General features: G+C 42.3%; 1 protein-coding gene across 1 annotated transcript in view; it reads right to left on the bottom strand.

Annotated features, from left to right (window-relative positions):
- Positions 1-2,163, bottom strand: part of HEXA (hexosaminidase subunit alpha) — a 162,183-nt gene extending 160,020 nt beyond the window's left edge. The window contains exon 1 of the mRNA XM_030187644.1: positions 1,596-2,163. Within this exon, the coding sequence (XP_030043504.1) occupies positions 1,596-1,842 (247 nt within the window). The 5' untranslated portion in view covers positions 1,843-2,163. The remainder of the gene's footprint in view (positions 1-1,595) is intronic.
- Between the last annotated feature and the right edge of the window lie 10,013 nt (positions 2,164-12,176).

Genomic DNA, 12,176 nt, shown 5'->3' with positions numbered 1-12,176 from the left:
TCACAACTAGCTGCATCTTCAGTAAAGGTACATGTTGCGGCGATTTCTGTTTTTCATGATTCAATTGATGGTTGCACTGTCACGGCACATCCCATCACTAAAAGATTTTTAAAGGGGTTAACCTTAAACCTCCGGTTCAATTACCTCCAGTAGTTTGGGATTTGAATTTGGTTTTAGACAAACTCATGGAACCTCCATTCGAACCTCTTCAAGAGACAACCCTTCAATATCTTACTTGGAAAACCTTGTTTCTTATAGCTATTACTTCAGCTCGAAGAATTGGGGAATTACATGCACTCGTATATTACAGTCCTTATACTCAAATATTACATGATAAAGCGATACTACGTCCTCATCCGAAGTTTCTGCCAAAGGTAGTTTCTTCTTTTCATATAAATCAATCAATTATTTTACCAGTGTTTTTCCTCCTCCACATCAATCTGTTCAACACAGTAGGTTGCACACATTGGATTGTACCAGAGCATTATCTATTTATTTGCACCGTACGTCAGGTAGTCATAGACCTTCACAGCTTTTTTTGTCGTACAATGGGAATGCTCAACAACCAATATCAAAACGAACTTTATCATCATATGTGACTCAGTGTATAAATTTTTATCATCACCAGCATGCATCACATCCTCATGTTACTGCTCATAAATTACACTCAATGGCAGCCTCTACTGCATTTCTACATAGAGCACCTCTTATTGATATGCATACTTTTTCAAAGCATTACTGTTTGGATGCAGCTTCACGTGCAGATTCATTGTTTGGACTGTCAATCCTGCGGGAGGCAATGTAACCGACAACTGTCCTCCTCCTCCTATCACAGGTAACAGATTTCCGGCAGTGGGTTGACTGTATATTTCATGTTAATGATTACATGTTTTTGTTACCTGTGTTTTCTTGGGAGTCTTCAAGGGGTGTGGCTAGAAGATCCTGTCCATGGAAAAATCTTAGTTTCTTACCTGTAACGGTAGTTTTCCGTGGACAAAGGATCTTCTAGCCACACCATCCCTCCCTACCCTCCCTAGTTGTCTTAGCTATATTATTAAACTGACTGGTCTGGGCTGTCAAGTGTATTTATACAGTACTTATGGGCGGGAATCCGCTAATTTTTTTGCTTTCTTTTTAAAGCGTTGCTATTGGATGGCCGGGTCACGCACGTCATCGTGGCGTATATTCAAGGGGTGTGGCTAGAAGATCCTTTGTCCACGGAAAACTACCATTACAGGTAAGAAACTAAGATTTTCAGTCTTTTGTTTTGACCATACAAGCCAAAGCAATATGTTCAAGGTAGTTCCTGATTCTACCCAATTAAATTTTCGCTGCAGTCCCACAATGCCCTTTTCTGGGAGATGTTCTGCCTTTCAGTTACTTCCTAGTTCTTCTCCATGTTTATACAACCCGTTTTTAACATCTACAAAAACAAGTGTGCCATACTAACTTTGTTAGGCTTGAAAATGTCAGGAAATACTGCTTTGGCTTGTGGTACATAATAACCACCACACTCCGGGTCCAGCAGATACTGTGTGAAACAATTGCTGGAGTGCTCGTGATCGGTAATGCTAACGACTTCTTTAGATCTTTACCTGGCCGGGTCCCGGGATTCTGCGCCCCACCAGCAAACAGGATACGGGAGTAGCGCTTGAAAGCCTCATCAAGGACACTACAGCCCTCCCACACCGCTGAGGAGGCCGAATACTGGAAACGGAAGCTGAAAGGGCTAACCGGGTACACCTGCGGAGAGGAGACCACAAACTGCGGCAGGGGCCATACAGCTTCCACCGGCAAGACCAGAAGCAGGGGTAGCAACACAAGGGTCCGAAAAACATTCATAACCAAAGACTACGACTGCCAGAGCCAAATCCAACACAGCCCAGCGAACCCACAAGCACCATCAAACTTGAAATACCACCGAAAAGCACAACGAGAAACCAATAAACTAGCTTCCAGCGCAAATCATGTGACAGTCCCACTTGATAGCCTGTCACTTGACTCTCACGTGACTGGGAGATCGTGCCGGCTGGGCTTCTTCCCGCGACCCGCTGCGGCTTTTTCACGCCGCGTGCGGTTTGCAATATTTTGGGCGTTTTTTTTCGCCCGCCGCGGCTTTTTTATTCACGGCAGTCGGCAGCGGGTTGGGGTTTAAACCAGTGGTTTTCCCGCAGCCGTGGCCAGTGGAGGCGGGGTTATGACATCGGAGGCGGGGTTAATTACATCATCTGTATGCAAATTACTGTGTGCTGTTTGGGGCGGGGAAATTTTTTTTCCATCTGGCAACTCTGGCATCCTCCTCCAGTAGTAGTTTGTGTTTTTTCTAGGGACGGACGCGGAAGAGGAGGAGGCCTGGGTTTATAAGTGACCTGGATATCTTAGAGCGAGGAACACAACTGAAACGGTGTCAAAGATTGAGCAATAGGCTCTAGACTGACTCAGCATAAGACCAAACAATAGTAGCACTCATAGTTTATTTTTTATTTTTGTTACATTTGTACCCCGCGCTTTCCCACTCATGGCAGGCTCAATGCGGCAGGCAATGGAGGGTTAAGTGACTTGCCCAGAGTCACAAGGAGCTGCCTGTGCCGGGAATCGAACTCAGTTTATATTACGGACTTGTGATATTATACCCAGCACAATTTTTTTTGAAGACCTCAGTTGCTGGAGTCATGGGGTACTTTATAACTTTAGCCTCCATTTCTCCAATCGTCACTGGACTTACTAATTTGTTTTTTTATTATTTTTTTTATATTAAACCTATGTATCCCTTCTATAAACTTTATGTATATACTTATATCAGGTTAATGCTATAGCAGCACTTGTTTAAGTCTGTTCTCTGGGGGGATATGTTGTCCGAAACGACTTCGTGTTTCGCCATTTCGGCTTTTTCAAGGATATCGCCCCTATAAAAAAAAAACATATGAAATGCAAAATAATATATATTACAGAATAGTACTTATCTTTGAAGAAATCTGTGCCACCAACTGTCTCGGTATTATATCTTTCTCTCACCGATGTAAGATGGCAGCGGCGTTTTTTTATCAGCTGATTTGTATCTCATCATTAAATTCCCCACCAATCACTTATATAGTACTATTCTGTAATACATAAGTTCTTTTGACTGAAGTCTATGCATTTCATATGTTTTTTGTAGGGAAGGCATCCTTGAAAAAGCCGAAATGGCGAAACATGAAGTTATGTTGGGCAACATATCCCCCAAAGAACAGACTTGCTTAAGTGCTGCTATAGCATTAACCTGATATAAGTATATACATAAAGTTCATAGAAGGGATACGCCTAATGGACATACATCAATAGGTTTAATATAAAATTAAAAAATTAGGGAGACCGGTGACGATTAGAGAAGTGGAGGCTAAAGCTATAAAGTGCCCCATGACTCTGGCAACTGAGGTCTTCAAAAAATTGTGCAACATATAATATCACAAGTCCGTAGTATAAGCTGTGAAAGATTGAGCAATGTAATATAAACTTAGGAAAACTCCATCTAGTGCAAGCATATGAAGAATCAGGAGGAAAAAGCCTCAAGAAGCTCCTCTTTGGTCCACAACTGTGTAAAGAGAGCTACGACTTCATCATGGGCAAAAAACCTCCTGGTCTTAATTAATTAATGTATAAGGAGGCCTCAATCAAAAAAAGTTCGAGTGACAACAATATCAAAAGGTACTTAGCTTGGAGGATTGAAGCATGCCGTTTTCCTGTATCTTCTTCTTGACCGTGGTCAACGTTGGCCCCCGTTTCGCCGAAGCTGCGTCAGAACCACTTGTCAATTTGTAGATTATTCTGTTCAGTATGCCGATGGTTGCAGGAAAGCCTTCTTCATATACTTGCACTAGATGGAGTTTTCCTAAGTTTATATTACATTAGTATAACTAGTGGATTCTCTTTCCCCTATTGAAGATTTAGTTCATCCCTAAAGATTGAGCAATGGCATTTTATTTTATTTTCTTCTGCTCCTCGCTGCTCAGCCACCTTCCTCTTAGCTGTCTGTTACTCTTCCTCCTCTTTCTCGTATGTTTCTGCTTCCCTTTCTAGCCATGCCACCCTCTCTTCTCTGCCTTTCTACGCTTAAGGACCTAAAGTTGCTATATGTCTCGCTTAAGCAAGAACAGGTCACATAATTTGACCATACATTTGTGCATTTTTGGGAGTTGTAGTGAATCAAGGAAATGGTATATACACTTGAATATATGCACACAACAACAATAAAAAAACTTTATATTTCATACATGACACATGGGCAGATGTTTTTTTAAAAGGGAAGGAGTAGGGTGCCGATAGTATGGTGCATCATCATCCAGTCCTTGTTCTCTTCTGCTTTATTCCCTCACTCTCTCCCCTCTTCTTTCAAGTACCTGTCCATCTCCTGCCACAGGTCAGTTTACCCCTCTCCCATTTTTTCTGTCTTCTCGCTCTCTTTTTCTTACCTATCCCAACCAGCTTTTCTGTCTCTCTCCTTTACCTCCAACAATTCTTCCATACTAGCTTATGTTCCTTTTCCTCTCCATCTCCCTCCCTGCAATGGATCTCTATATCTCCTCCCCAATTCTTTCTCTCGGATTATTCTTCATCTGTGTCACCTTTCCTCATTGGATTCCTTTCTATCATCCTATTCCCAGGTTCATGTTCTTTTAGTTTTAGGACATGCTCAACTCACTTATTCCTCAAAACCCCACTCTCACTAAGTTTACTACAGTTTATAATATTCTCCTTAAACATTTTGCGATTGTAATTATTTACTATGTAAGCCGCATTGAGCCTGTAAGGTGTGGGAATGCACAGGGTACACATGTAATAATAATAATATTACTATGAGAAAATTAGCAGCAGTGCCAGTATACTGCAAGCATGTGTTCCTCATCCCTTTGATTTCTCTTCTATGGTCTATGCCTCCTTTCTAATCAGGACCCTTGGGGAAGGGAGGAACAAATGCACAGAGTAGAATATGTGCTTAATGTGTCCCCACACTGGAGCCTGCTATCACTGCCACCTTACTGTCCTTTCCATTTATGCACCAACCTTTTCAGCAAAGGACTTAAAGTAGTTTACATTATAATAGTATGAGTAGGCAGTGTGATCTGTTGCCACTAGATATAGATGTAAGCTGCAATTTTGGAAAGAAAAATATACCTGTACTTTCCCTTTCTAAAACTCCCAATAATTACCAGTGCACTGGTAGCATCCATTTATGCAGCTGATTCTAAAATTGCCTTCAACATTAATACATCTACAATAAAAATTAACAGTTTACAATTGAAGATACAAAATACCAGTAAAAAATACAGTACACCTCAATATAATCAATTATAGTAATAGGTGCCTAATGCAGCAAAAATGGCCTAACACAGGACATACTAAAGTGTTTATTAGTTTTGCCATATACATGGAGGTGTATTTTCAAAACACTTAGACTTACAAAGTTCTATACTAACCTAAGGAACTTTGAAAATTAGCCTCATAATGATGGCAGATAAAGACCTGTATGGTCCATCCAGTCTGCCCAACAAGATAAACTCATTGTATGTGATACTTTATATGTATCACAAACTTTTTCTGGTATTTAGAATTTGAGTTGAGACGGTTTGAAATTCCCAGTTTTATATTTATACTTTATATGTATACCAGACCTTGGTTTGTTCTTGCCATTTTCAGGGCACAGACCGTAGAAGTCTGCCCAGCACTGGCTTTGCTTCCCAATTACCGATGTTGCCACCCATATCTCCACTAAGCTACTGTGGATTCATTCCTTCTAAATAGGATTCCTTTGTGTTTATCCCACGCAGTTTTGAATTCTGTTACCGCTTTCATCTCCACCGCCTCCTGCGAGAGGGCATTCCAAGTATCTACCACCCTCTCCGTGAAAAAATACTTCCTGAGTCTGTCCCCTTCAACCTCAATTCATGTTGTCAAGTTCTACCACTTTCCCATCTCTGGAAAAGGTTTGTTTGGGGATTAATACCTTTCAAATACTTGAACATCACCCCTGTTTCTCCTTTCCTCCAGGGTATACATGTTCAGGTCAGAAACCCTGTTTCTCCTTTCCTCCAGGGTATACATGTTCAGGTCAGTATGTCTGTCCTTGTATGTCTTGCAATGCAAATCACATACCATTTTTGTAGCTTTTCTTTGTATCGCTTCAAGTCTTTATACATCCTTAGCAAGATATGGCCTCCAAATCTGAACACAGTAGTCCAAGTGGGCCTCACTAATGACTTGTAGAGGGGCATTAACACCTCCTTTCTTTTGTTGGTTATAACCTTCTCTATGCAGCCTAGCATCCTTCTGGCCACAGCCACCGCCTCGTCACATTGTTTCTTCACCTTCAGATCCTTGGACACCATCACCATAAGGTCCCTCTCCTGAGTCAAGGTTATCAATCTCTCCCTCCTATCCGGTATCTCTCTTTTGGGTTTCTGCACCCCAACTGCATCACTCTGCACTTCTTGGCATTAAGTTTTAACCAAATAACACCAATCTGTGAAGTTTACTCTCTAAGATTGTCTGATCCCTTAAGTATATTTTTAATTAATCTAGCTCAGTGTTCTTTTATCAAATCCAATGAATTCAAATTAATTTAAATTAAGTGATTATGTGCTCAGTTCTAACAAATTCACACCATTACATCCCTAGGGGAATATTTGGTGGAATCATAGGAACCATCATCGCACAAGGAAGTGTTCCATTTTCAAATAAATTATGTACATATTCTCATTTGTTTTTTTACCGCTCAATTGAGAACAAAGAGATTATATTTTATTTTCAACGTATCTAGTTAAATCAAAGTAAATAACTCATTAACTAATCCCTGCTTGTGTTTCATATATACCCTCTATTGTTTTAACAAATGAACAAATACCTTTCCCACATATACACATAATGATCTTATATCATATATAATATCAAATAGTTTACTGCTCCTACAATAAAAATAATCATGGATAAGATCTACATATATTTAGACATATATGTGTGTATAGAGAGAGAGGAAGGAAGGCTTCTGAGTTACTACATAAAATGGATGTAACAATAAACAAATGACATAAACACTTCATAACATGCTCGGTTTCCTATGTCTTATATCTAATTCTATTTCAGATCTCATATCATCTGCTCCCTTTAAACTTATTCAATTGCACATTTCCCTGTGATGTACCATGATGTTGCATGCCCTATAACACCATGATTATTCCCACCACTTGTGCTCCTACTATTGTCCCCTTGACTCTGGCCGAGTTTCGCAATGCTTTATCAAAAGGAGACTTGTGCATAAACATAAAATTAAATAAATCCTCTAATTCAATGTCAATGTCTCTCCTTCTCTGCTCATATCCAGCAGATTGCCAAGACCTGTCGTTTCTTTCTTTACAACATCCGTAAAATCCGCCCCTTTCTTTCCGAGCACTCTACCAAAACCCTCATCCATACCCTTGTCACCTCTCATTTAGACTAGTGCAATCTGCTTCTTGCTGGCCTTCCTCTTAGTCACCTCTCTCCTCTCCAATCAGTTCAAAACTCTGCTGCCCGTCTCGTCTTCCACCAGGGTCACTTTACTCATACTACCCCTTCACTGGCTCCATATCTGTTTTCACATCCTGTTCAAACTTCTTCTACTAACCTATAAATGTACTCACTCTGCTGCTCCCCAGTATCTCTCCACACTCGTCCTTCCCTACACCCCTTCCCGTGCACTCTGCTCCATGGATAAATCCTTCTTATCTGTTCCCTTCTCCACTACTGCCAACTCCAGACTTCGCGCCTTCTGTCTCGCTGCACCCTATGCCTGGAATAAACTTCCTGAGCCCCTATGTCTTGCCCCATCCTTGGCCACCTTTAAATCTAGACTGAAAGCCCACCTCTTTAACATTGCTTTTGACTCGTAACCACTTGTAACCACTCGCCTCCACCTACTCTTCTCTCCTCCTTCCTGTACACATTAATTGATTTGATTTGCTTACTTTCTTTTTTTGTCTATTAGATTATAAGCTCTTTGAGCAGGGACTGTCTTTCTTCTATGTGCAGCGCTGCGTACGCCTTGTAGCGCTATAGAAATGCTAAATAGTAGTAGTAGTAAATAACGCACATACCTGATATATTGAATACCTTTTTCTTTACTTACAAACTACACGGACAACGCCTTTTGCCAAACACCCCGATGGGATCTCAAAGCCCCGCCCAGTAGGGATGATCTGCGTGATAGTGTCATTCATTCTCCTGCCTTTTCAATTCAGGTCTAATCTATCATATGACTTAGCTTCTCATTAGCTATTCACATCCATTCCACATCTCAGTTCAGCCCATGAGGTTGAACCGTACCCCAAGAGAAAATCAATCTTTGTTCTTTGTGGCACAAAACATCACTAATGGAGCCTCCCTGTTCCATATGTACCTGCAATAACACTGTATATTTCAAATTCAATATCATATGATTACTATCCCTCCAGTGAGCCACCAGTGATGTTTCCGGTTTCGCTGTTTTTATGTTACTAATAATATGTTCTGCACCATCTGGCCTATATATATCAAACTGCATGGACACCCTATGCAATATACCACCGCTGTAGAACTACAGTTTGTCCTGGATTTTAAGTGGAAATACCGGGAACTGTGTGGTATTAATATTTTATTACCTTCTTTTACATACCCACAATACATACAATTCCACACATTTGTAATGTCCAGTTTCTCCCCCAAGTTCCTGCTTCTACTATATACAAATCTGGGTAAATCATTTAAGGGGGATGCACCCTCAACAAATGTCAGTACTTGTGAATCAAGGTTCATATATTGTGTGTCATTGTTGAAAACGAAAGCACACTCACCATTGATGGATTTGCTTGATGAGATTTAGTTGCCAATAACCACTGTCTGTCAACATGTTTTGCCCTCTTAAATGCTAAATACTGTTTTCAGTACCTGGTTGGGATAACCCCGTTGTTGACATCTGTAAGCCATATTGCTAGCATGGTGCATAAATTGTTCCTTAGATGAACACAATCTTCTCATACAAAGAAACTGTCCATCTGGGATGTTATCTCTTAGATGTCTCGGGTGGTGACTGGAGTAATGTAACATCATATTTCGTTCTGTTTCTTTTCTATATGCTGTAGTGACTTGCTCTTGGTTTACACGACTGATGGTGATGACCTGAAAGCTTATAGACGTATAATCCCACTGTCCCATGAATTTGATGCGACTGTCTACTCCCATGGTGCTTTTCCCCCTGCTAACTGGGTCAAAGTGTGCCCTGTTTTACTTCTGTTAGTCCATGAGGTAGTGGCCATGTTTGTAAGCCAGTTTTAGATCCCTTTCATATGTTAGCCACGTTAGAGAACTTAGTTCTTACCTTGAATGTGGCTGAAAGAGGGCATTGTACACCATTCTGCCAGCTCTGACCTAATGCTAATCTCAGTACCAGGAAGACTCTTTGCCAGTGGGGCACAACCTCTGATCTGCAGTTAACTGTGAGTAAACGTGCTTATTCAAATAAATGACTTTTTCAAAGAGATTAGTGTTCAGGTGTCAACTGGTGTGGCAAGCTTATACAGCAGCAACAAGTCCTGTCCCTGGAGCACTTTTAGTGGGTACCGCAGTGCACTTAAGGCAGGCGGACCCAGACCCATCCCCCCCTACCTGTAACACTTGTGCTGGTAATGGGAGCCCTCCAAAACCCACTGTACCTACATGTCTAGGGTGCCCAGTTGGTGTCCTGGCATGTCAGGGGGACCAGTGCGCTACAAATGCTGGCTCCTCCCACGACCAAATGGCTTGGATTTGGCCGGGTTGGAGATGCCGGTATTGTTTTCCATTATCACTGAAAAACAAACCCGGCCATCTCAAACCCAGCGAAATCCACGCCATTTGGCTGGGCTAAACCGTATTATCGAAAAAAAAATGGCCGGCCATCTTTTTCGATAATACGGTTCCGGCCAACTGTAGCACCACCGCCACAATAGATCGCCGGCGACCTATTTGGCCGGCGACGTTCGATTATGCCCCTCCATGTGGCCTAATAGTCTCAATATCTGCCAACCTGCCTGCTGCTCTGGACTTGTGAGGTGAGCATTATTGCACTGTACCTAGCAGGGCTCCTATGTATTCCAATCGCTGAGTTATGTATTATGTGAGTTGGGAGAAGATGGTACTTGGAGTAGTTTATAACGAACCTAGGAGTTTCAGCACCTGAATAGTTCTCCACATTGACTACTACTACTACTATTTAGCATTTCTATAGTGCTACAAGGCGTACGCAGCGCTGCACAAACATAGAAGAAAGACAGTCCCTGCTCAAAGAGCTTACAATCTAATAGACAAAAAAATAAATAAAGTAAGCAAATCAAATCAATTAATGTGAACGGGAAGGAAGAGAGGAGGGTAGGTGGAGGCGAGTGGTTACAAGTGGATACGAGTTAAAAGCAATGCTAAAGAGGTGGGCTTTCAGTCTAGATTTAAAGGTGGCCTAGGATGGGGCAAGACGTAGGGGCTCAGGAAGTTTATTCCAGGCGTAGGGTGCAGTGAGACAGAAGGCGCGAAGTCTGGAGTTGGCAGTAGTGGAGAAGGGAACAGATAAGAAGGATTTATCCATGGAGCGGAGTGCACGGGAAGGGGTGTAGGGAAGGACGAGTGTGGAGAGATACTGGGGAGCAGCAGAGTGAGTACATTTATAGGTTAGTAGAAGAAGTTTGAACAGGATGCGAAAACGAATAGGGAGCCAGTGAAGGGTCTTGAGGAGAGGGGTAGTATGAGTAAAGCGACCCTGGCGGAAGACAAGACGGGCAGCAGAGTTTTGAACTGACTGGAGAGGGGAGAGGTGACTAAGTGGGAGGCCAGCAAGAAGCAGATTGCAGTAGTCTAAACGAGAGGTGACAAGGGTGTGGATGAGGGTTTTGGTAGAGTGCTCGGAAAGAAAGGGGCGGATTTTACGGATGTTGTAAAGAAAGAAACGACAGGTCTTGGCAATCTGCTGGATATGAGCAGAGAAGGAGAGAGAAGAGTCAAAGATGACCCCAAGGTTTCGAGCTGAGGAGACAGGGAGAATGAGAGAACCATCAACAGAAATAGAAAACGGGGGGAGCGGGGAAGTGGGTTTGGGGGGGGGGGGGAAATGAGAAGCTCGGTTTTGGTCATATTTAATTTCAGGTGGCGTTGAGACATCCAGACAGCAATGTCAGACAAGCACGCTGAAACTTTGGTTTGGATGCAAGGTGAGATATCAGGGGTAGAAAGGTAGATTTGGGAGTCATCAGCATAGAGATGGTAGGAAAAGCCATGGGATGAGATTAATGAACCAAGGGAAGAAGTGTAGATAGAAAAGAGGAGGGGACCAAGAACAGAACCCTGAGGTACGCCGACAGGCAGAGGGATAGAAGTAGAAGAGGATCCACCAGAGTGAACACTAAAGGTGCGGAGGGAGAGGTAGGAAGAGAACCAGGAAAGGACAGAGCCCTGGAATCCAAGTGAGGACAGGGTATCGAGAAGTATGCTGTGATCGACAGTGTCAAAAGCAGCAGAAAGATCAAGAAGAATGAGGATGGAATATTGACCTCTGGATTTAGCCAGTAATAGGTCATTGGAGACTTTAGTAAGTGCAGTTTCGGTTGAGTGGAGAGGGCGAAAACCAGATTGTAGTGGGTCAAGAATAGCATGTGAGGAGAGAAAATCAAGGCAGCGGCGGTGAACAGCACGCTCAAGTAATTTGGAGAGAAAAGGAAGGAGGGAGATGGGTCGGTAATTAGAGGGACAAGTAGGGTCGAGTGAAGGCTTCTTAAGGAGAGGTGTGACCACAGCATGTTTAAAGGCAGCAGGGACAGTCGCAGTGGAAAGTGAGAGGTTGAGAATGTGACAGATAAAAGGAATAAGAGCAGGAGAGATGGCATTATTTATTTATTTATTTATTGCATTTGTATCCCACATTTTCCCACCTTTTTGCGGGCTCAGTGTGGCTAAGAATGTGGGTGGGAATGGGATCAGAGAAACAGGTGGTACATTTTGAGGAAGAAAGGAGAAGTGTAGTTTCCTCAATAGTAACTTCAGGAAAGGAGGAAAGGGAATGAGGGGAATGGACTAGTGGAGGGAGAGGTGGTGAGGTAGAGAAAGCAAGGTTTATCTTTTGAACCTTGTTGTGAAAGAATTCAGCAAAGGTCTGAGGAGATAATGAA

This window comes from Microcaecilia unicolor, chromosome 1, assembly GCF_901765095.1.
Source record: "Microcaecilia unicolor chromosome 1, aMicUni1.1, whole genome shotgun sequence".
In the NCBI taxonomy this organism is placed as follows: Eukaryota; Metazoa; Chordata; class Amphibia; order Gymnophiona; family Siphonopidae; genus Microcaecilia; species Microcaecilia unicolor.
The sequence above is the reverse complement of the archived record's forward strand: the minus strand, read 5'-3'. Positions and strand labels throughout refer to the sequence as shown.